The 26,903-nt window shown below is 38.7% G+C and overlaps 1 protein-coding gene across 1 annotated transcript in view; it reads left to right on the top strand.

The window, feature by feature from the left end:
- Positions 1–26,903, top strand: part of LOC134806120 (protogenin-like) — a 148,640-nt gene that overhangs the window by 95,456 nt on the left and 26,281 nt on the right. Inside the window, exons 2-4 of the mRNA XM_063779401.1 lie at positions 4,990–5,143; positions 5,320–5,441; positions 25,326–25,467. Of these exons, the coding sequence (XP_063635471.1) occupies positions 4,990–5,143; positions 5,320–5,441; positions 25,326–25,467 (418 nt within the window). The remainder of the gene's footprint in view (positions 1–4,989; positions 5,144–5,319; positions 5,442–25,325; positions 25,468–26,903) is intronic.

Below are 26,903 nucleotides of genomic sequence, written 5' to 3' on the forward strand. Positions count from 1 at the left end.
AAAAATAGGTAAATAACAGCAAATAGTTATCATTTAGGTACACTCTTTTGGTTTCATATCATAAGTTATTGTTAGTATTTTTTTAAAGCGTTTTTGTATAAAAAGACACTTCAAGATTGTTTACCTATAATACCTTTTTTGTAATGCTAAAATAACGAAGTTTAATATGGAAGCAGTAGAATTAGTATAAAAGGTAGGAATGGCGGTAATAAATCCATATTTAACTCGTGGTCTAATTACGGGCTATCCTTTAATCCCGGTGATCGTCATAATTACGCTAGTGTTGGGACGTGCGAGAAACTTGGAACATCGACAGTCGCAATAGGGAGTATTACTGCAATGTTCTGCCGCCAGAGTGCAGCACTAATTTGTTTAGTAAACCATAGAGTAACTTATACATACTAGGCCTTAAACAGTTTTTTGACAAGTTTTCACTATGTCATTGATGCATCAAGGCGGTTTGTTTACAGGTGGCCTACCGCGAACGCGAACAACGAAATTTCTTTATCTGCCTCTCTATCGTTCGAATAGGCAAGAGTGATAGAGAAACAGAAACCGAACTTACGTGTTTCACGGTAGGCCATGTGATTGGCGTAGTGACGCCCTCTACTCAAGAGTTTTGGGTAATATTCCCTATTGTGCCATTTTATTCAAACTTGTACACTTAACTTTTTTATTTAGAAAATATAGGTAAAAGGCACGCTGGTGGTTAATTGATTTATCTAAGGTTTCACTATAATATATTTTACCAGTCCACGTGTAAAAAACATTGAATTTAAACATTATTCCCTCATAAATACAACACTGGTGAACCTGAAAATTGGACGAGTGTCTGGTGTGAAAGAGCGAAAAAATGTACTTATGTAAAAATTAGTATCAGAAAAATATAATGTACCTATCTACCTATTATAAAAATATGTCAAACGTATAGCCCTTATAGGTATAGGTTCGCCTTTGTACATTATACATATTTTGTTTTATTGCCACTACCACCTGTATTATGTACGATAAAGTGTTGTGTTATGTATTACAAAACAAATTCAACTGTCTAGGTTCATGAGAATCATGAGATACAGACTGGTGACAGACAGACGGATAGTGGAGTCTTAGTAATAGGGTCCCGTTTTTACTCTTCGGTTACGGAACCCTGAAAACAACCGCAATCAGGTTAAATTTTTATACTTTTTAATTGTTTAAAAAAAAAATCTGTTATAAGTTATAATATAATATCACTGATAGGTATAATATTTATAAGCAAAGGCACATCACTAATTTCGCCCAAAGCTGTACTTCAATGAAACGAGCGGCCTTTCATGTGATTCACTTAAATCTGAGCTCGTGAAGAACAACTTGGAAAGATTTTCTTTTAATACGCTTTGTACTAATTTTATTGTTTTAATCCTTTAGTAAAGTGGGTTTATTTATAAGTCGAACTTGCTTAACCTCGTGCCTACATTTTGTCCTACCCATAGGGCGTAAAGCACCCTTAGGGCATCCGCTAGCTGGCGTAATGCTTGCTGTAATAATGAAAAATTAAAAAAAGACTAGTTAAATGAAAATATTCTCAAAATATAAGGATATTATAGCTATAATTTGATGTATATATTATAAAAATATTTTGAACGGTATCGTATCTGGAGTAGGTTTTGAAAAATATTTCTAAACTAATAAAAAAAATATTTTAGGCGTACCGCACCGCACGCACGCAGGTGCATTGTAGGATTTGTAGGTAACATCCGTCGCACGCGTCCGCGCCAGTTAGCATTGCTCATACATACTACTAGTGATGTGTCGATGAAAACGTTCTCGTTTCTGAGAATTTCTTTCCGAAGAAATTTCCGGAAAATTTCCAGCTTTCTCGAGAACGTTCTCTTATTTAGCATAAATAAGTCATTAACAATCATATTTTTTTTAATGAAAAGACATATTTACTTTTGTTAAGTTTATACCTTTTGCCTCGAATAACTTTTTTGGGCAATTTTGTGTTGTTTTACTCCTAGTTTTTTTTTATCAATTAGTATTATTTTTTAAATTGCTATGAATGGTGCCAACTATTTGCTTTTAAACTTCCATGGTACCTATTTGTCTTATCTCCTAACTACACTAAGCGATTAAACAAAAGAATTCATCGCTTTTGCGACGAAAGGGTAAACCTCGCAGAGAACATTTCCGAGCGAGAACGTTTCCGATAGATTTCTCTGTTCTAGGGAAAATGTCGATAACGGCACATCGCTTACTACATAAGTACATATTTTTCATTAACCCGCTCACCCGCTCCGTACAACCGCGCCGGGTTCTGTTTATGATAATATGTATATGTCGGGAATTGTGGGCGTACCATACTATCGGCAGCACATCAGAACCTTCAATCGTGGATGACGAGGGCCTTCAATGAAATACAATGTTCAACTCACAATCTATATGTGCAGTAAACAAGACTCATTATAAATCACAGCACGCGATACGTTTCTTATCTTAAGCAAACCAGTGGATTAAACCCAGGAACCGCCACAGACATCATCTTCTCCCGTTCGTTCTCATCGTTCCCCTTCTGAAGATTGATTGACAGCATAACTTCAATTGTTCTGGACTTCAATTGTTTTAACAGCGCACTCTATGACGTCTTGGCGGAACTGCGTCGAACGCCACTCAGGTGTACGTAACACCCTAGTTTGCTCTATTTGTCAAGGTTTGCATGTTAAAACGCCTCTTGAAGGCGACAGATGGCACATTTCAGCCATTCTCCGACATATATTTAAATTATAAAGTAAACTTAAACCTACTGAGCCAATTTTCCTTCTTTTCAATCAGCGTCTTTTCCCCTGACACGAATAAATCTTGAACCCCGAATATCGTATGACTTGCACAAACTTCCTACGTTCTCTCCATCTATCAGAGGCATAGAGAAAAAAAATACATAGAGTGCTCACTCTATACATAAGTTTACCAAAACGATTATTATTTTCGTAGTCGACAGCTAGCATCGAGTAGCGGAATTATCAGTACTGCTACTTGACAATAGGCAACGGCCGAAGAGTGTAATGCTCAACAATTTTCAGCTAATACTTATTATAACCGGATTAACCGGAACTCTATTTTCAACTCCTTCTGCTTTTAATATTAGTTGTAAATTGTTGTTCAATACAATTTTCGTGAGTCGCGACATTAGATAATTCTAGTATCAAATAGCGGTACCTACAGATAATTCCGCTATTCGAGGCTAGATGTCGACTGCGAAAATAATAGTCGTTTTGGTACCAAAACTGATGTATGGAGTGAGCACTCTATTCTTACTATAGTTCTCTATGATCAAAGGTTACGTTAGGCTCCATATTTCAATCTTGACGGACGTAGCCGAAATTAAAGCGGGCTGAATGATATTTGTTTTGTTTTATACGAGTATAGACGTAGCCCTGGCTTTATGACTGACACGTTTCACTGACAGTTATTCTCATCTCCACAAACGCAACTTTGAATATTATCCAACACACAATTTTAAAAGTTAAATCGAAAAAGGAGGACTTTATGGCAATGGGCACTCTCTAGTAGCTACTTTTCTCCGAGAATATTCCGACATCAGAAGGCCTAGCCATGATTATAATCGTACATAGATAAACGCGAACAAAAAATAATAACGTAGCTGGCTGCCAGATCAAAAATCACAATACTATTTCCATACATAATTTAAGTTTCCATTGGCATTTTCTATCAACGCTCTAGGTAGCCATCACGCTCCGCGATGTTGCGCCATTTAGGGTCCTAGCTAAATTGGTTGTTCAATACTTACGCTATAGAATTTCCAATTTAGCAAGAACCCTAAATAGCATAACAATCCCGTGTGGTGACTGTACATACCTAAAATTATAAACATAAGAAACCAAACCCAACATAATGCTCCTTTCTTTTATTAAGAATCTAGTTTTCCCTGACATTAATATATCTCCATTCCATGCTTATCTTCATATTCATACCATGATTTGCACATCACAATATTCGGTCTATCCATCACATGTTATGTGAGATGTGAGACGCCATAACTCACCGGTGACGGACGGAGCCGAAATGGATCTGAACTTGCGAGCTCTGGTTGAGTTGCTAAAATAATTTGGAAGCCTTTACATATGTATATTGAGGAGTTACAATTAGCCATAGACTAGGAATCCTCTAGACGGACTTTAGAGCAATTATTTCATGAAACCGATGCTGCCAAAAATACGGGGGTTCGGGGGACGAGCTGAGCGAGGTCCCGTGCCGTGATTGGTCCGTTCAAAGACACGGACGTCACACGGACTTTTCGACTTGAAAATGGAGTAAAACTACCGTATGCGTGGCAAAGGGGGTATAGCTACTATGCTCAGTAGCTGTTTAAGATACTTTATAAATATAAAGGGTTGTCTATCTCAAGTTAATTTATCTAAAATTATCGGCGAGATTTTTCCTATTTCCCTCTTTATTTCCTCCACATTTATTTAGTTCTTGGCGCTAAAACTCCAGGGTCGAAGACACTGGGCATGCTTCGCCTTCAGGTAAGAGATTCTCTCCCTGACTTCGGCAGGATTCTGGTGCCTTCGAACTGAGGTTTGTAATAATCATTAGTCTAGTAAATATGTATACAAATAGTTCTATAATCAAAGAGTCCAAGGGAAAAGCGTTGACAGTCAAGTTTTTTAAATTAAAGTGCCGTACTTGTAAAGAAAAACCGTTTTTAAATCGCTCCTCTTTATAACATCTACCTATTACATATTATAAAATTTATGTACGCTCACAGTTATAGCAAAACTAGTATTTATGGACGCACTCATACAGATACAACATAAGTACTGAAGAAGTTTGAGGAAAAGAAAATAATAATTTAAAAGAACTTTAAGGAACGGATTTTTTTAAAGAAATATACTCCCGCGTGTTTCCTTGGGCTCTTCGGTCATAGAGATTGCAGTGTTGTTGCAGTGCTTGCACTATTAAAAAATAACGATCTCTTTTGTCTTCCAGATGTCCCGCTAACATGGTATTGGTCGTCGCGCACGCTCGTGCCGTGCACGCTGCCGGCGCCGGCGCCGCAGCTGCGTAAGCCGCCCCCCCTGCGCGGGGAGGACCCCCCCACCCCTTACTCCTGGCGGCGTGATGGGGTAAACGACACTCACAAGTAAGACACATTCATAAAACAATCTTAGCTAGCCCCTATTCCAAGTGTAATGGAACTCCACTTACAAGACATGTTACAATCACATGCTGCCATTCGCGGTTTGAATGGAGGCTTTTAGGTGTGCGACAACTTTTAGATAAAGACTATACCTACTTATTCATCTTGTATTGTTACAGAATCCTGACCAACGGCACATTAGACATACGCAAGCGTGAAGGTGCTGATGGCGTGTACCAGTGCACCGCCGCGTTGCGCCGTGGCGCGTTGCTGGGCTACCCTGTGCGACTGAAGACTGCCCGTGAGTACCTATACATTTCGTCATATCATATCTAACAAAATATTACAAAAATCTTCGGTGGCCCAAGCTAGTATTGATCCAGAGTTTTTAGGCAAAGTGCTGAAAACTAAATCAGTGTATGACCTAGTGACTTTGGAACGAGTTTTGGTCTAGATTTATCTGAAACTTTAGTGAGGCAACGTGAGCAACGTAACTACGGTTTGATTTGATTTGACTGAGTGATAATTTGTCTTGTCGCGCCTTTCTATGGGACATAGAGTACCTAGTGCTAGTAAACTCCAATTATAGACAGCACTGAAGAACATATAAATATTATGTTCATACCCTGACAGATTTCTTGGAGCATTACTGCCAATGTCAAGCAATTATGGGTTCGAAACAACTTCCGAGAATCTGTCCATACCTACATATCTAGGTAGAAGAGTCATCCACCTTTATTTGGGCTATGAAATGAAATTAAATGAAAATATTTAGTACATAAATATTTCGTATCTATTATTATCTATATACAATATACAATTACGTAGGACTAAATTGACAGTTGAGGGTCTTAATCTCATGAGATTACCGCATTATTGTAGGTACATAAAGGTAATAAATAAATCTTACACTTTTTACGACTTCAAGTTACTTTTATTTAGTCTCTACTTGGACCTGCCCACAGCAGCAGACACTAAGCAAAAGGCGTAGGCAAAAGGTCCATACCTACATAGGTGAAAGAATCATCCACCTTTATTTGGCCTGTGAAATTAAATGAAATTAGCACATTACACAACTATGTCGAAAAGGAAAATGTAAAGGGCCATGTACTGTAAAACGTACGATACATGTGCGAAAAGGTAATTCGCAACTCGTGTCGAATTATCGCTTAATTAATTTATCGACACTCGTTTCGAATTTACTATTTTTCGCACTTTGTATCGTAATGTATTATTACAGTGCATATGGCTGTTTAAATGTTCGACACAGGCACGGAAAGTGCTTATTGCCGCACAAGTCCGGGAAAGTAGCATCATATGTACTGTAAATAGATTTTCAAACTGATCTCAGTTAAAATTTCCTACGTTAAGTTATTGGTAGAAGAATAGTGTTATTTCGAATATTTTATCATAAGTTGATTCATAACCACAACTGCTATTCTATACTCTATTTACCTATTCTTGTTTTATTTATGAGTAAATCTACGGTTTGAAACTAGTTTCGCCTACTGTCTGAGACAGGAAAAATACCTAAAGAATACTTTGATGTCCTCAAACATAAATGATTCAGGGTTATTTCCGATTCGTAAACAAGTTTTTCTATTTCGTCCCAGTTTGTCTTATAAATGGATTCAATTCGCCGCTGTTTTGTTTCAATTTGTGTCTCGTTGATAACAATATATTTGTTTACTGGGTATTTATTTGACGCAAGTAATTCGCAGAGAAAATTGAGATATTTCTATTTTGAGATATTTGTTTTTTTTTTTCATTGAAAATTTTACAATAAATACAATATTTAGTACCTTAGACTAATATGTTTCGCCAAACTGTGAGACAGTTTGTTGGCGGTGCGCTCTAAAATAATCTTAAGCTAGATAGGTACCTACACTAATAATTAAGTAACGAGTTGAGTTAGCATTAGAAACATATAAATTTACATAAAATAGAAAAACGCATAAAAATTATGTCATGCAAAATATGTAGGTATGTACGTATTATAACCACATTATAAAACACCTAAACCTAGGTTGTCGCCAGCAGCTGGGCAGGGCCCAAGCTGCCGGTGGTCAGGGCCGCAGAGAGGAACCGACGTCGTATCCGTACCGTGTCCAATATTATCGCCTGCCTCCGTCCCTTGATCCAGCCACCTAGCGAGATTCTTTCAAGGTGTTGGTCGAGACTCTCCGCCATAATTTTAATATTATTTGATAGAAGCCCCCCCCCCCCTCTCTTTCCTCTACGTCTTTCACTTAAATTATTTGTCTTAAAATGTCTTGGTATTATCCTGGCGATATAATAATAATAAGTCAGTCGCAAGTCCAGTAAGTACCTAGACTTGGCTCACGAGATAACCGCCATGTGGGATGTTGATTCGACGATCATTGTCCCGATAGTCGTTTCAGTGAACGGTCTAATAGCGAAGAGTCTCGACCAACATCTTGAGAGACTCTCGCTAGGTGGTTGGATCAAGGGTCAGATGCAGAAGGCGGTGATCTTGGACACGGCGCGGATAGTCCGCCGGTTCCTCTCTCTGCAGCCCTGACCACCGGCAGCTTGGGCCTTGCCCCGCTGCTGGCGGCACCCTAGGTTAGGTTTTTTATAATGTGTTTATATGTATTTTTTGTCGGTTTGTAAGTGTTTTTATATTTTACTTTTATATTCATATTATAAAAACCCTAACTTAAGACGAAAAATAAATAAAGAGAATAAGTCAGTCGCAATAAAAGATAATTTAATATGAAAGGAAAAAGCAATATAGGTTAACAATATAATAAGTGGGTGCTCTCCAGATTGAGCGTTGTATTTGTGACGCTTTTTTCGTTATTCAAGGGAAATATAATGTTATTGATATTACCTTATAATTTATACCAAAAATGTATAAAATACAAAGACCTGTCTTTAATTTTCTTTGATTTAGAATATTAATTTCATGATTTAGGCTTGATGGCGCTTGTCATACTATGATGTGATATAATAGGCATAAAATAACATATTGCATCTTCGGTATAAATATAATGCATGCCTACGCGCTCAGATCGTGAGTTCAATATTTACAAGGCTTTCCGCAAAGAAAATTACTTTTTTTACCGCAAAACTCAGTTTTATTTCTCTGTATCCTGTTATAGGGTTCGTGGGATAACTCATAAATTGGGTGTTATGTTGCCGGCTTCTCACAAGGCCTTTTGACTCGTGTTCTTTTTTTACCAGACTGATAAGATAGAGATGGTAAAGCCCCCTTATACCTACATACCTAAAACTTGGGAAATGAACCTGTAATATTTTTTTGATATTTTCTAATAAAAACTAATTTCAAAAAAACAAAAAAATCGATTAATATGAACTTTTTCGATTTTATAGACGTTTATTAATTAAATTTTACTATAGGTATATGTCTATTATTTTGCAGCAAGCTGTGTAACCCAAACAACATTCGTGGTGTAATTAATTAAATATTAGTATATCTAGAAAATGATAAACCATTAATATTTTGGTGTCAGTCGGATACAGCTCTCCTACTTTTCCTTGGGATCATTTTGTTATACTGTTGATTGTAACATAACCAGACATCGTAAATTTTATTGCATTTTCGGTGCAGCGGAGTGGTGTTAACGGAATTGGTATAAACAATTTCAACCCTAATCATTAATTAGTGTTAATTACGTTAATATTAACCTTAATTTACCAGTTCAGTTGGAATTATCTAGACCAATTCCGTTAACACCACTCCGCTGCACCAAAAATGCTATAAAATTTACGATGTCTGAACATAACTTTAAAAATCACCGAGGGTTCCGTATTCTTTAGTATTTGTTGTTATAGCGGCAGCAGAAATACATCATTTGTGAAAATTTCAATTGTTAGCTATCATGGTTCATGAGATACAGCCTGGTGACAGACAGACGGACAGTGGAGTCTTAGTAATAGGGTCCCGTTTTTATTCTTTGGGTACGGAACCCTAAAAATACCTACATTTATTTTCGTCTATTCAAAAGGCCTTTTGACACGTGCTGAGTCTAATTTCATAAAATTTTCTAAATTCGTCAGTTATCTGATATGAAAAGGTACAAGTGTAACGTTTAAACTTTAGGCCCCTCGTCCACGGCGACTTTTTGTAGCGATGCAGTAGCGATGCTGTCGCGCGTTCGCATAGATCAGCGGTTCTCAATCTTTTTTTTGACGGAACCCTTTTGGAAAGCGAAATACTTGATGGAACCCTACAATAAAACAATAGTTTTTTGAAGTGTGTTTTTTGCATAGACAAATTTTTCGAGGCGACTAAAGCATAGTGTTCTAAATTCTTGCGGAACCTCTGCAGGGGTGTCGCGGAACCCTAGGGTTCCGCGGAACACACTTAGAGAATGGCTGGCATAGATACAGTCGCGATGCGGTCGCTAGCTGTGTGCCCTCGCCCACATAACACGATCCAGTCGCGATGCAAACGCGATACCGTCGCGCTTCTGTCGCGATGCAAACGTGATACCGTCGCGCTTCTGTCTCGATGCTAACGTGATACCGTCGCGCTTCTGTCGCAATACAAACGCGATTCAGTAAAGCTATATGTCGTCGGACACGGTCGCGCGTTTGCATCGATACAGTCGCGATGCTGTAGCGCGTTGCAAATGCGACTAACGCGCGTTAGTAGCGATGCTGTAGCGTGTTAGTAGCGATGCTGTAGCGCGTTAGTAGCGATGCTGTTGCACGTTTCGTAAACGCGCGACAGCATCGCTACAAAAAGTCGCCGTGGGCGAGGGGCCTTAAATGATCAAAAGAGATGTCCATTCCGTCCGTTTCCGCTCCGCCATCTTGGAATCTTCTGTTCCAACGCTTTGCATTAAATTGATTGTCAGCGGTTCTTACTGGTGTTCCTGTTCGTCTTATCGAAAAACTTAACGTTTAATGCGATAAAATAGGAGTAGGGGTTGTACAGTTATACGCAATCCATTTTAATGTAATTTATTCACACGGTTGTTTGATAAAAAAAAGTCTTTTTAGGGTTCCGTACCCAAAGAGTAAAACGGGACCCTATTACTAAGACTCCGCTGTCCGTCCGTCCGTCCGGTTTTCCGTCTTTCTTTCACTTAAAATCACAGTAAAATGCATACTACGTTTTTACGGTTCCGTACCCAAAGGGTAAAAACGGGACTCTATTACAAGACTCCGCTGTCCGTCTGCTGTCTGTCCGTCTGTCACCAGTCTGTATCTCATGAATCATGAACCGTGATACTAGCTATCACGGTTCATGATTACAGTTGAAATTTTCACAGACGATGTACATATTTCTGTTGCCGCTCTACATATAACAACAAATACTAAAAAGTACGGAACCCTCGATGGGCGAGTCCGATTCGCACATGTCCGGTTTTTTTGTTAGACCGGCATATAAATTTTTTGGTTGAGAAGTCCGTCATAGGACAAGAACTCTCGTAATCGTATACGTACTTCGCAAGAAGTGTACAAACACAAGAGTTAGAAGCTACAAGCTCTTCTGTCGCTTCTAACTTTATATAGTTGTATAGTGTTTAGTACTATACTTTTATAGTTTATTACGCTCAGTGAGAGAAGGACCTGGCGGCCTAGCCAAGGTGACAATCGCTTGCGCTTTGCCATCCAATCGTTTTGTGTCTCTCTATCACTCTTCCATATTAGTGACAGTGACGATTGCGTTTCGTTCGCTACGGAGCGTTAGCGAATGGCATGTTGTCTACGGGGCCTGGGCCCGTAGCCAAATTACATTCGCTCCTTATCGATTCGATCTCTACGTTCGCGAGCGACTGGTCGATAATGTTTATAATAACCTAGCCAAGAGGCAATCTTTTTAGTTTTCGCTCATTCTATGCGCCAAGTCGGTAAAAATTAATTTTTGTCTGTGGTTCTCGTTCAAAACCGTCAAGAAACATCATCTGTCAGCTGTCAAGAGTGTCAAGTGAACAGCGAATCTAATTTTGGAGAAAATAATTGTTTTATCGGTAAGCAAATTAAATATGTTGGTATTTGTTTAACTTAGTTTATCACAATTTCGTGATAAAATAACTCTATATAGTGTAATATTTGAAGAGCGCGTTGTTAATTGCATATAATTTTGACCTAAAGTTTAACAATTTCAGACAGCCGTCGTCCCCGCAGCCCCAAGGCGGCGACGCAGCCAGAGCGGGCAAGAGCGGCTCCGCGGGCTCTTCTTCCACGCTGAGAAGTCGTCGCCAAGTTGGCACGTACAGTCAGAGCTGCCGCTGCAATGACGCCTTCATGGCAGTTACCAGTGCTAAGGACGTGCACTGCTGGCTTACTTGACCAGAAGAGACAATACTTTAAGCGTTAGTATTGATTCAAACCGTGAAGTGAAATTGTGGACAGGTTTGCCCGAATCAGTGTAACCTCAGTGAATTCATTTACTTCATAGACTTCAAACATTTTCGAAATTAACAAAAGTCAAGCGGACATTGAATACATAGATGTTATGCATTAGATTTATCTATTAAGATCGCCGAGGACAGGAACACTTGGAAAAGCATGGTACATCGCGCAGGAAACTCTTCAAACTAGACACAACCTTCAGCAATGAAGACGCCGACTAAGAAGATGCATTAGATAAGATAAAAGCTGCCTGTGAAACCAAAACTAATAAATCATATTGTTACTTAATATTATTTTTTTATTACCTACCTGTCTTTGATTTTTGTTTACTCAGTAATAGAAATACCTAAGTGAGTGAGGCGTTAAAAATGAATTAAACACATCTTTATTATTTATAGTCAATGGAAATTTGGGAAGGTAATCTCACCCGCTAAGCTACTGGCTGTTCATATTTAACCTTTTGTATGCTCCTGTCAAAAATTTGTAATTTATGTATCAATCATAATTGAATAAAATAAAATAAATAAATAAATAAATATTGGGGACATCTTACACAGATCAACCTAGCCCCAAACTAACCAAAGCTTGTACTATGGGTGCTAGGCGACGATACACATACTTATATAGACAAATACAAACTTATATACATAGAAAACACCCATAACTCAGGAACAAATATTAGTGTTAATCACACAAATAAATGCCCTTACTGGGATTCGAACCCAGGACCATCGGCTTAGCAGGCAGGGTCACTACTCACTAGGCCAGACCGGTCGTTTTACAAAGACAACTTTTAAAAATTAATGCATTTTTTAAAGTTGAATATAGGTAAGTACATGGGAGCAGATCTGCTCCTAAGCATACCAAAAGTTAAGGTGGTAACCACCATAAATAAATGACACAATGATTGGGTTAAAAAGTTAATTTATTTTATTGAAAATCTATTAATGAAAGATGCAGCTGGTATTTTTTGCCAGCAGCATGAAATCAGTAGCCAAGCATTCTTTTCTTGTTTGTACATATATTATGTACAGTGTATTAAAATAGTAAAACAACACTCAATATATTTTTGTGGTTGTACATGTGACATAGTTTCTTCCCTTGACCCTGACTTTGGAGCACCATAAAGTATTGGTTCATATGCCAAGGCTGCAATGAATATCCAAGTCACCTGAAACAAAATGAATGCTTAGTTTTTCAACAAACTCTGTAACATTTGGTTATAATACTTATTCTCTACCAGTCATATGACAAAAAAAAAACTAAATGTTTTGTGTAAGTACATGTTATGATTATTTTTATATAGTGTGTAGGTACAGTCAGCTGCAGAGAAAAGGTACCATCACTACATAGAAGTTTGTATGCAGGGGTGGGACCTTTTCTCTGCAGCTGACTGTATCTGCGCCTGCCAAAAGAAGTCATATACAATGTTTCATAATATGAAAAAGTTTCATTAATATGGTTGATAATGTATATGTATGACAACAGCCCGTCTGGCCTAGTTGGTAGTGACTAGTGACCCTGCCGGTTAAGCTGATAATCCTGAGTTTGAATCCCCGGTAAGGAAATTTGTTTGTGTAATGAGCACAGATATTTTGTACCTGAGTCATGGGTGTTGTCTATGTATTTAAGTATAGTTTGTCAAAGGACTGTCTCATTTCAAACAAAGACAGAGAGAATCATACTAGCTTTGTCATATACCAGTACTAGTACCCAAAAGATAAGTATGAGTATAGTTTTCCTGGTTCTTACTGACTGACAAATTGGTTTGACCATCTATATATAGTTATCTAAGTACCCTAAGTACCCACAACACAAGTCTTCTTGAGCTTACTGTAGAGTCCGACTAGAAATTGTAGAAATTAAAAAGTAGCAACACTGTAGTCTCATCCCTTTCAAATCAATTTAAGAAAATGGGATGACACTACAATATTGCTAGTTGTTAGTGACCTTGCCTATGAAGGTGATGGTTTTGCTTCCCGGGAAGGGCATTTATTTGTGTGAAGAACTTTTGTTCCCGAGTCTTTATCTATATTTGTAAAGCCTTTACCTATATACCTTTGCCTTTACACATTCAATTCACTTTCCTATTGAAAAACAAGTGCATGCCATTGCGCATATGGGTACCAAATTTAATCTACACCGTTCATCGGTTTATATTTGATGACGTAACAGGAACACATTAGTTATTTTAGCATTAATAACATATTTTATATACTTATTAGTAGGTATAGTAGGGATAAGTTATTGACTCACTCTTACCTTTGTAGGGACATTGTTTCGTGTTGCATTTGTGGGTGCATAATCCATTTTTCCATGACACTGTCACTATAGATAGGGAGATATTCAGCGCCTCGGTCACATTGGATCCTTTGGGTGAAATGCTGCGTACGGCCCACAATCCTTTGATCGTAGCATACATGATAAGATCACCAGCTAAGGGCAGTCCTTTCCTAAGCAGTTTCAAGTTTCAATAGAGGCGATTTTTCAGACGGCGCCTGCGTCTAAGCAACACTTCCGCGTTGTTCGCCGCCCACAATGATGTTGAAGTATGCTTTTTATTACAAATTCTAATTTACAAACACTATTATTCGGTATTTTCTTGTGCTTCGGTAAGTTATCTGCAAGGGGATAGCTCGCGCTACGTATCGACACCTAGGAGGCGATAACGCTTGTCAAAAGTGTCACTTGGCTAGACAATGTATGACAGATGTCGAATCCCGGTAACGAAAGTTTTGCGTTTCGTTACAACATTGCAACTTGGCTAACATTTTTGTATTCGTTAATATTTTTCGACAGACTCATCTACGGTACCTGTCATTCCCATACATTTTTTATCGATTCGTTAGCGATATCTTTTTTCGAAATGCGTTTTGGCTAGGCCCCCTGAACCCACGGGGCCCTAAGATCTATTTCAGTTTATAATACTCAAATTACAAAGTCTGAAACGTATCATGAAACAAGATTGAAGTCCTGAAACAATTTAGCTCATCCAAGTTGCCGACACCTCGCCTCCAGGGGCATCGTTATTGGTTTATTGCCCAACTATTCCGCGGTCAAGGGGCCTGGGAATGTCGGGTTCATTTGTGAACAGTTCACTACGCTTGTTGATTACTGCTTCGTATTTATTCCAGCCAGAAAGGAGATTTTTTGAGCCAGCCAAATTTTATTGAAATCTAACGTAAATTCGACAATATAATAAAAATGGGCCCTGTTATTAAACGTTACTTTTTGTACATCTGTTTGGTACATCGTGTGCCAAATTAAAACGGCAGAAAGGTTGAGTCATTTGCTATCTACTCACGCCTAGAAAAAAAAATTGGCCATGGTTTTTATTACTACTGCGCAAGTAAAAATGAAATTTACGAAAAACTGGCATAGACCAAAAAAAAACGTGCGCAAAATTAAAAATTTCTAGGCCTGGGAAGATAGCAAATGACTCAACCTATGTGCCGTTTTAATTTGGCAAACGATGTACCAAACACCCTGTATATAGTTTTGATAGAAAAAAATAATTTTAAGCTTACGCCATATATCATGTTATTCGTGTTATAAAATAATTAAAACTCCTTGTACTGAGATGTCTGATGTAGAGTCAGATCAAGCTGATGCAGCAAATTTCGGCCCGATTCGAAATTTAGGATACGTCAGTTAATAGATCTAGAAACGATATGGATTAGATGTGTCAGTGTCTAAAGTGACGTTTTTGTTTGAAGCAACGTTACATTTCACACTGACAATAATATCTAATCTATATCGTTTCTAGATCTATTAATTGACGTATCTTAAGGGGCCCTCTGATTAACAGTTCGCCGGACGGTATCGGCCTGTCAGTTAGAACAAAATTTTGACAGTTCCGAACAACTGACAGGCCGATACCGTCCGGCGGACTGTTAATCAGTGGGCCCCTTTAGGTTCGAATCGGGCAGTTTGATAGCACAGAACGTGAAAGTGTTATTAGGTCATAATTTCATAGATATTTGACATTTATGATAACACTTCCACACTTTGTTCTGTCAAAGTTGGCGTAGTGTTAGGCGGACTCCGTACCTTTATTCCAAATAGGGTCCAAAGGCACGTTTGAGCTATTACACCATTAGTACCATTAGGCACGTGACTTGTTTTCCGAAAATACAGTCCCTAACTCCGACAGGCTCAAATCCCTGATAAAGTTACCTGAGTATACACACACAGTATAGTCAGCCTCCAATAGAAGCGGATGACAATACGCGACAATAGTAGGTAAATAGCTACCAAACTATCGTTCTTAAATAGCTTTACAAAATCTGATAGTTCCATAAATTTCTAAAGTTCGACCTCTGTGGCGAGCGATTAGCGGGGCGTTAAGCGTCATGGCTCCTCTACACGATGGGCCAGCCCCGGCCACTCCAAGGAACGCAGGCATGCGGTAGAATGAGATAGCAATATCACTTGCTCCCTCTAACGCATAAATGCGTCCCTTGGAGTGGCCGGCGCTGGCCCATCGTGTAGAGGAGCCATTACGTGTAGCGTTGCGTCCAGCGTCCATTATGGTAACATTCCATTTCTGACCGCAGCTGCACTACTAGTTCGAACGCGTCGGTGTTATTGTCAGTTTCCATAGCAAATGAATGGTAGTGCATCTGTCGTTGGAAATGGACTGTCACCTTTAAGGTTCCGTCACACAGGCGCGTTTTCCGGGCGGGGCGTGAGCGGAGCGCGCCTGTTATACATATAAAACGCTCACGAACCTTTAGGCTGCGGTCTGGACGCACGCGACCGGCGGCGCGGCGAGCGTCAAATCGTCGAGCGTAATGTTTGAATGACCTTGATTTAGCAATCCTTTTAATGACATAGAAGGCAAACGAGCAGAAGGAATCGCCTGATGGTAAGCAATTACCGTCGCCCGAGGACACCCGCAACATCAGAGGAGTTGTAAGTGCGTTGGCGACCTTTAAAAGCTCATTAACGTGCACACTAGCGCCACTCAAACATGAACTCAAAACAAAAACGGCCGTTTTAACTTTGAACGCATATATAGATTGACGAATCCAGCAACATAAAAACTAGTTTGATGTATTCAAAAGGTACTTAAATACAAAATACAGTACGTAGCGGCCCCCTTTTGTAAATGCCTGTTAAATTTGAATAATCACGATTCTTTAGCAGTGGCGCTAGTGTGCACGTTGATGGGCTCTTAAGATGGGAGTACGCTCTAACTGTACCTAAATAATATCTATTTGGAAAATTATTAGAGGGTGGCAGATACTATTATCGCTTTTTAGGGTTCCGTACCCAAAGGGTAAAACGGGACCCTATTACTAAGACTTCGCTGTCCGTCCGTCCGTCCGTCCGTCCGTCCGTCCGTCCGTCCGTCTGTCACCAGGCTGTATCTCACGAACCGTGATAGCTAGACAGTTGAAATTTTCACAGATGATGTATTTCTGTTGCCGCTATAACAACAAATACTAAAAACAGAATAAAATAAAGATTTAAATGGGGCTCCCATACAACAAACGTGATTTTTGACCAAAGTTAAGCAACGTCGGGAGTGGTCAGTACTTGGATGGGTGACCGTTTTTTTTTTTGCTTTTTTTTTTGTTTTTTTTTTTATATGGTACGGAACCCTTCGTGCGCGAGCCCGACTCGCACTTGCCCGATTTTTAATATCTGCTACTATTGATAGTATTGATGTCAACTGTACCATTGTCGCTGTCCCAGAAAACAAAGTTTGCGACATAGTATGTGACCCGTCTCGGCAACTCGTTAACAACTTCTGGCTTTGGATCGTACAAACTTGTGATTCAAATATTATCATTGGGTGTGATCCTGATCGTAGATCGCGTTTGGAGTTCGCGCGTTGTGTTTGTGAGTTGTGGTAGGGAGATTTAGAGGTCTATTCGAACGTACTTTGATATCAAATTGATGTCAGTTTGTTATCGTTCGCACGTGTATTTCGCTCGCACTTGTTCGTAGGTTCATATACATGTATCTATTGGCTCGAGCGAGACACACGGTAACAGAGGTTAAAGGTAACAAAGAAACATCATTATGACATCAAAATATAAGTTTGAATTGGCCTTTTATAAATAAATGGACAAATTTATTTGTTTTTACACAAATTGACTAAGCCCCACAGTAAGCCTGTGATATGATGCAAGAAGCAGTGGCGTAATAGCGTGAACTAATCTAGCCGTGGGCGAAATAACATCTGCGAGGCTCTTTTCTTTCACTGTGCCCGAAAGGGCCTCGTGGTAGACCCCCCTTGGGGCGCGAGGCCGTGGGCGACGGCCCACTTCGCCCACGCGTAGCTACGCCACTGGCAAGAAGGCTTGTTTTGTGACTACACAGACAACGATAATAACATATAATACATATTAGATAGGTACATAGAAAACACCCATGACTCAGGAAATAACTGTGCTCATCACACAAATAAATGCCCTTACCGGGATTCGAACCCAGGACCATCGGCTTCATAGGCAGGGTCACCACCCACAAGCCATCAGACCTCTTGGTTATTTGGTTTAAGATGAGTTGAATCAGCAAATATGTATGTGCTGATTTCAGGTATTAATGTATTTTAAACTGTGAGTGAGACATACTAACATTGAATAATTTTACGGTTTAGACTCATTTGTTTTTACAACACACATACACACACTGCTCGCACTGTTAGTGCTTGAGAAAGGAGAACTAAGCTCTCCGAAACATGTCGCGCGAGTGACTAAAAACAAGTGAGTGTAAACCGAAAAATCATTCAATGTAATAAGAGTTATTTTACTGTTTTATAATACATACATACATACATCACTGGCTCAGTGATCCAAAGAGGATCTTGGCCTCTGACACAAGAGAGCGCCATTCTGCCCTATTCTGCGCCACTTCACGCCAGTTGGGTATTGTTTTATAATAATGTATAGAAATGATGAAAGTTAAATTTATGTTAATTGATGAAAGACTGACGAGCTGATTGGTCCGGGAATGGCAAATTGACCTCATTTACGACTTACAACTCATTCGTAGAAGCCTATTGACCGCGGAATGAATTCCAGTAACTAATTACAAGATCAGTCCCTGACATGATTACTGATAATCATACGACTGCTGTAGAAGACGACCATGTTTACATAGGTGTTAAATATAATTACTAAACTCCTAAACTTATAACTTTATTACTGAAAATAAAAAACCGGCCAAGTGCGAGTCGGACTCGCGCACGAAGGGTACGTAACGTACCATAATGAAAAAAAAAACGGAAAAAAAATGCAAAAAAAAACGGTCACTCATCCAAGTACCGACCACGCCCGACGTTGCTTAACTTTGGTCAAAAATCACGTTTGTTGTATGGGAGCCCCATTTAAATCTTTATTTTAACCTGTTTTTAGTATTTGTTGTTATAGCGGCAACAGAAATACATCATCTGTGAAAATTTCAACTGTCTAGCTATCACGGTTCGTGAGTTACAGCCTGGTGACAGACAGACGGACGGACGGACGGACGGACAGCGAAGTCTTAGTAATAGGGTCCCGTTTTACCTTTTGGGTACGGAACCCTAAACAAAAGGTACAAATGTATGAATAGTCATCAAAATATTTGTACAGAACTAACTATTAACGATTTACTATCCTACGAAGCAGGAGGTCCCGGGTTCGAAATCTGGTACGGGCATTTGTTCCTGAGTTACAAATGTATTTAGTAATTAACAATTTATCAGCAGTCATGAATGCTCGTTTACATAACTGTAGGTAAGTACCGTAAAATGGGGTGAGTAGGGTCAAAACTGAAATTCAAACCTCGATAACATTTTATTTTTACATATGAAAACTGAATGGTGTATACAATAAGTGTTCCGGACGTTTGTATTTTATTTTGGGTAGTTCCATTTCATAACTTTGACGATAAAGAGGTAAACCCGCCCTCCTCCCCCCGTACCTCACCCCGTAGTGCCTCGTATTTAGGGTGAGAGGGGTTTTCATACAAAGGTGATTTTGGAAGATTGTTGGATCGTTTTTTTTTATTATGCGTATTATTACTATAGCTCCATTTTAAATTAGAATATATTATTTTTGTAGCAGTAGCCTTAAAATCCCTTCTCACCCCCCTCTCAAACCTTCTCTCCCCATTCATAACCCACCTCTCCCCGCGAAACCTACTCACCCCGTTTTACGGTATATGATATTGTATATATAGGTATTGTATATATAACATTGAACACGAGGCAACTATACCATTATTTATTGATTGGAAAGCTAAGTAATTGGCCCATAACTTTGATTAAGACAGCAACAGTATACAATAAGGCTCGTGCCACACATACAACGAGTAGCGATTGTAACAACAGAATTGTACAATAAGGCTCATGCCTCACACAAAGCGAGTAGCGATAACAAGCAAACTTTAGTGAGGACAAAACAGACAGTATGTATAACTATTGTATTGTGTACAACAATTTCCATTCAAAAGCGCGAATATACATTCTAAAGGCAAATTATTGTGTAATTGGGAATTCAGTTAGGTATTGTTACAATTTCTATAACGATGCGTGTATTGGAACGTTAGATATCAATTATCAACTCTCTTATCACACAAATTATCACTTAAGACTATTCATCATCATCATCATCAGATTCATCATATCAGCCAGAGGACGTCCACTGCTGGACATAGGGGAGGCCTAAAGGCCAAAGAGTGCCACAATGACCGGTCTTGCGCCACCCGCATCCAGCGGACTCCCGCTACATTTACCAGGTTATCAGTCCATAAAGTAAAAAACGAAAAAAAAAAACACGTAGAAGATCCCAACCAACTGAAACGTTTTATAAGGCGGTTAAAATGCGCTCGTAGACCACGGACTCGCGTCTACAGCGTAGCCGTAGCACTGCTACGAATATGCTACGAATTCATTGCTCACTACTATATTGCCCATAGTCTAATAAAACATGGTCTTCCATTCCCAGAGTGACACGGGCCTACGTCACAACAACATGGCCGCTATATATAGCGCTATCGCATATTATCATATAGCGCTGTCGCATGATGACGTAGGCCCGTGTCAGTTAGGTGACCTAGAAAAGACGGGAATGGAGTACCAGGCGGAGTATATTATTATACCATGATACTGCCCTCCTAAGCTAAAAAGCCGTATTTGCAGTCAATTTGTATGAAAACTGAATGCAAATACGGCTTTTTAGCTTAAGAGGGCAGTATAGCAAGTAGTAGCAACATATAACAAGTAGTTACTTAATTATCGATAAGTAAATTGATAAAGTATTTCCGAGCATTTTCATTAAAAAGTTTACCAGTTACTTTTTTTAGAATATTTCTTTTGCAAAAACCTTCTTGTATCGCCGTAGTTGGGTAACACGCGGATAGAATCTAGGGGCCCGATTCGGATTTTGAAATAGATAACTATTAGACATATTTTAGACATCACCAAGATACGATAACGATATGTTTAAGATCTAACCTGTCGAATTTGACATTTGCGCGTTCTGGAGATACTGTTGAACGATTTCCACAGGATATGATTTAGAGATCCAATTCATATCTAATAGATATCTTACTCTATCTAACGTAAAAGTGACATTGGTTGCCCGAATTCCGCTGCAAAAGAGAACTAGTTGATATCTAAACTATAACGTATCTAGAATGGATCTAGTACGTGTCGTCTCTCGTGAATAATTATCTTGAAGTTCGAATACGGCAGTCGAGCGCTTGTAGATTCGTAGTTCGAATAATCATTCGCATTCGAATTACCCACCCGATAAATTAATATTTTATCGGGTGCATCCAAGTAAAGCCGGGTGCAAAAGCTATCAATATGTATATATTTGAAATGTGCTAATTAAGCCCTTTCAAATGATGTACGACACGCCATCATTACTTATTTTTATTTTTTTGGTTCGTGACATTTGGTGTCATTATGACCTCTAGAGGGCGCCGTGTTCATTTGTTTGTGACGTCATATAGCCTAATAACCAGCGGACGATTAAAGCGATTCGATTGACACATCGTTTGTCAAATTATAATGAGTACTTTAGAAGTTATGAGGGAACAAATGAACATACATACATATATGTATACATACCCACATACATACCGGTCAAAATCCTAACCCTCCTTTTGCGTTGCCGTAGTCAAGTATAAAACATCAACTTTTTGGTTATTTCTACTTAGAATCACGAGAAAAAAGATCCTCACCCTTCTATTTAAAAATGGTATGGTAAATATACATTCAATGAGTATGAATATTTTATTACATAAGGAAAATGGGGACTAAATACGTTTGAATAAAGAAGCGGTCGCAGTCGTCCCCATTCCTATTAATTCAAGGCACCAGCCGTATTCGAACAATGAGATACGTCAAATACTAGATATTGAAAAGATATGGATTGCATATGTCAGTGTCAAAGAAGTGCCAAAAGTGACGTTTTTGTTTGAAGAAACGTCAATTTTGACACTTGTTTGACACTGACATATCCAATCCATATCGTTTCAATATCTAGTATTTGACGTATCTCATTGTTCGAATACGGCTGATAATGGCGTCGGTATTTCAACTTTGTTACCTTCATTACTTTAGATTATTGGTTCGTTCGTTCGTCTGTAATTAAATTTACTTAATTTTAATCAGAACCCAGTGTAAATTTCATTCGATAGCTTGACGAGCGTTCGCGTTTGCGTTATGTCTATTTTTGTATGGGATTTTGAACAGCGCGCCAAGCGGGACGTTTTGGAAACTTAAAATCCCATACGAAAAGACACTTAAAGCAAACGCGTACGTCACGTCGCTTACGAAAGAAATTTACACTAGGTACAGGTATTTCATAGAAATAAATTATATATGTATGTACTTAATCATATTTATTTATTAAGGGTGTCGTGACCAGACGATTCAACGGAGCCACGCCGTTTTGTCGCCTTTATAGTGTTTAGTTTTTTAAGTTTGTACTAATGCATATATATGTTAGTCTGTAAGGTATTTGTAGTATAATCCTTAAAATATAATAAATATTATAAATAAAAATAAATATTAGGGGACATCTTACACAGATCAACCTAGCCCCAAACTAAGCAACGCTTGTAGTATGGGTGCTAGGCGACGATATACATACTTATATAGATAAATACATACTTATATACATAGAAAACACCCATGACTCAGGAACAAATATTAGTGTTCATCACACAAATAAATGCCCTTACTGGGATTCGAACCCAGGACCATCGGCTTCGCAGGCAGGGTCACTATCCACTAGGCCAGACCGGTCGTCGACCTTGTTGCCTGATTTAAAAATGTTAAATAAATATTCACGAGGAAAGTCAACATAAAAGCAAAATCTAAGTAAAATCATGTCAAAAGTCTAGAACAATACGGAATTAACACTACTGTCTAGCTTTCTACAATATAATAATACCTAGGTATTATAAATGTTAATTAATTTCCTCCAAGGGACGCGGCGAACCGAACATAATACCTACATATTTAGTATCTCTTAGTAGCCTTATGTATAAAGAACCTGAGTTTATTTAGGTGTTGTACACGAGTACTTTGTTTAACCAGAGACACGTTAAAGGTAACGAGCGGTAATAGGGCAATTATATATTATACCTCAAGATATGTTATAGGCGTTCAAAACGGCAAAAAATTACGTTGTTGTATGGGATGGGACATATTTATTGTATTCTGGTTTTAGTATTCGTTGTTATAGCGGCAACAGAAATATATCATCTGTGAAAATTTCAACTGCCTAGCTATCACGGTTCATGAGATACAGCCTGGTGACAGACAGACGGACAGCGAAGTATTAGTAATAGGGTCCCGTTTTTACCGTTTGGGTACGGAACCCTAAAAAGAAACACATATTAACTCACATTTATTGACGGGTCTAACGCGAAATTTATTCAATTACCTTTATTTACCGACGTTTCGACACAGGTTTCACTGGTCGTGGTCGCGGCCATGGTATAATAATATACTCCGCCTGGTACTCCATTCCCGTCTTTTCTAGGTCACCTAACTGACACGGGCCTACGTCATCATGCGACAGCGCTATATGATAATATGCGATAGCGCTATATATAGCGGCCATGTTGTTGTGACGTAGGCCCGTGTCACTCTGGGAATGGAAGACCATGTTTTATTAGACTATGGTCGCGGCTAACTGATGTCCCAGCAAAATGTCAAAACAGAGATTTTTGCAACTACCCGACAATCTCTGTTTTGACAATTTGCTGAGAGCACGACCAGTGAAACCTGTGTCGAAACGTCGGTAAATAAAGGTAATTGAATTAATTTCGCGTTAGACCCGTTTATAAATGTGCGTTAATATGTGCCTAAAAAGATAGTCTATGTTATTTCCTAATCTCTGTGTCGAGTGTTATATATGTCCCTTATTTACCTAGCCTCCTCGTCTCACGCCTGTACTTAATTAAACAACGCATTATTTACGAAAACTGAAAACGTAGCAAAAAACAATACCCACACGAAACGCCTTTGTATTGTGCTGGTGAAATATGTGGGCAATTTTCTCTTTGTGAGAGTATGCTTAGGTGATGCTTATGAGACATTAAGAACAGGATCATAAAGGAAATGAAATTGTTTATGTATGTTTACTTGGATAAAGGTTACGTTCTAATTGCGACAGCATTACTGCCGATTGCTGCAGGAAATATCAAAATCACTGTCTATATCCTATAGTCTGTATCTTTAGGTATTTAAAAAAAGAGTAAACAAAATCTACCCTCAAATGGCTTCTTAAGCCAGTTGAGGGTAGATGAAAAAATTACACGATCAAATAATGTAGGTTAAAGTCAGGTCAGTGTTCAGTGACAGATCCAGGTGGTTTTGTATTTGGTTGGTTAATCAATAAATGTTATAACTACCTACCCGAAAATGTACAAATGATTTGTTTACTTTTATTTAAGTACATAAACATACTAGAGTATAGATAAATACAATCACGGACTTTCATTGTTGAGCCATGTAGGGTTTACTCTACATTGGACATTTCATACCGTTAGTATAAAACCAGGCCAGGCCAGGGAGTTTTGGCCGAAGGGTGTCAAGTTCCGGCGGTTCCGCGGCCGGCTCCCTGACACTGCGGGGTTGCGAACTGCATCGCAGCCATAATTGTGTTTTTAGTTTTAAGATATATTTTGTAATAATATGTATGCTAGTTTTAAGGTATTTATCTATGGGCCAATAGTTGCCTGAAAATAAATGTTTTCATTCATTCATTCATAAACAAACAAATGAACTTGAACCCTAAATGGATCAACAATTAAAGTCTACGACCGTACCTACGTGTAAGGTGAATTTTTAAATGGGCCATTGTGAGGGCCGTTTCATGATCCCGTGCTGCTTTGCGAAAATGGTCTTAAGAGAACTCTCAACTTTTTAATTAACGACGATCGGCATTAACAGATGTCGGAAAAATGTGAAGCCAGTGACAACATGGTCAATTTTGACAAAAAAACAACAACAACACTAGAAAAGACATACCTAAATAAATAATAAAAACAGTCTGAAAATTGCGCGAGAATACGGTACTTAACTACTTGAATGAGTTGCGTGACTGCGTTGTAGCTGGTTGTAGTTAAAAAACATTTTTGTATTGAGCTAGCACACATAGTTGGAATAAGCTTTCTACGAACTCAAAAGAGTCTGTTTTCGTTAAAAATTAAGCTTTAGTAAGTATTGCTAAATTAGGTATTTAGGCACCGTTCATTTTAATATTTCTGAGAACAATCATTACAATTTTATTCCTTAGAACAGGAATTGGACTAATGGGGATGTCATTCTTTAAATACTGTCCGTCATATACAATTTAACATAATGCTTTTTTTGCAGACCTGGACAAGTTCTCCAAATACCCTGAAAACACGACGGCCCGTCGCGGACAGCCGGTGGCCCTGCCCTGCGTCGTCAGCTCAGCGCCGCCCGCCACCATCTCCTGGCTGAAGGATGACCAGGACCTTCCTGCAGACGACAGGTAACTACCACCAGAACCAAGTTCTCCAAATACCCTGACAACACGACGGCCCGGCGCGGACAGCCGGTGGCCCTACCCTGCGTCGTCAGCTCAGCGCCGCCCGCCACCATCTCCTGGCTGAAGGATGACCAGGACCTTCCTGCAGACGACAGGTACTTACAGCAACGGTCTTAACACCTTACTTCATGTCATGTCTTAAAATTGAACTTTAATAGCTGTCAATAGAGTTGAATATTATAACTGACAAACTGACTGGCGTATGCGGTAAAGGTTTAACTGACTATCTTTTGCTGACTGTATGCCTTGTGCAATAAGATTTACCATTCTTTAGTAGGTACCTAGTGGCAAAGAGAATAGATAGTATAGAGGGGTTCTGTCATAGTAAATTTTGTAGTCACAGTAAATGTACTGCCATCTATCGACACACGGCTAAAACTCAAAATAAAAACGCATAAAATTATCAAAAAAAAGTATATATATGGATAAATGATTTTATTATTTTTATATCATTTTGACCCATGTTCATTCACTGATATGTATGTGTTAAAATTGTTAAATATGAAACGGTGTCGTCACGCCATCTAGCCGAGCATAGGCTAAAGGTGTGTGCGCCATCTATCCCAGAATGACTTTTTCTTGATTTCCGAGGCACGTTTTTTCCTTAGACTTTATTCATCTTATACGAAGTTACATATGTCTTTGCTAGTGGTTACAATAGTCCACCCATGAATTCATTCATAAGGTACCGTGTCCATAAAATTTTTCAGCTGGCTCAAAGAACAGTCGTCGAAGACAAGTAAAAACCTATTATTAGCTACAGTGGCTGAAAATTCGGTTAAGTTGAGCGTGAATCATAACTCGTAACTCGCAGGAACTCGTATCGTGTAACTGGCAGGAAGTTGCGCAGGATCGGGACAGGTGGCACGCTCTCGTTTCGGAGGCCAAGATTCTCTTTGGATCGCTGAGCCAAAATAGTTAGTTAGTTAGTTTAAGCGTGAATCATACCTTTTGGTTCTTTTGTTAGAACAATTTCGAAATTATTTGATAGCTGTTCTTGTGTCTAAGCTTTCAATAAATAATATAAGAGATAAAAAATTAATAGAAACAAGATATGATTTTTTCACCACACCAGCTCGGAAAGGATTCGTTTTTGCACTTCAAAAACGAATAGCAAAGTTGCACTTTGCTATCAGTAATTCACATGTTAGGCAAAGTAATGAAATGCAAGTTTTGAGTTGTTTTCTTATGTTTGCTGGTAGAATTGACTTTTAAATGATGATTTTGGATGATAAATATTTAATAACATTAATTTGAAATTGATTTGGTTTGATTTTGTTTGATATTTTACATTTAATATTTGCTTCGGTTTGGCGTGGTGAAAAATTGTGTGTTTCACTCGGGGGCAAATTTTGTTTAACCCTCGTGCTTTGAAACCC

This window comes from Cydia splendana, chromosome 2 (genome assembly GCF_910591565.1).
Source record: "Cydia splendana chromosome 2, ilCydSple1.2, whole genome shotgun sequence".
Taxonomy (NCBI): domain Eukaryota; kingdom Metazoa; phylum Arthropoda; class Insecta; order Lepidoptera; family Tortricidae; genus Cydia; species Cydia splendana.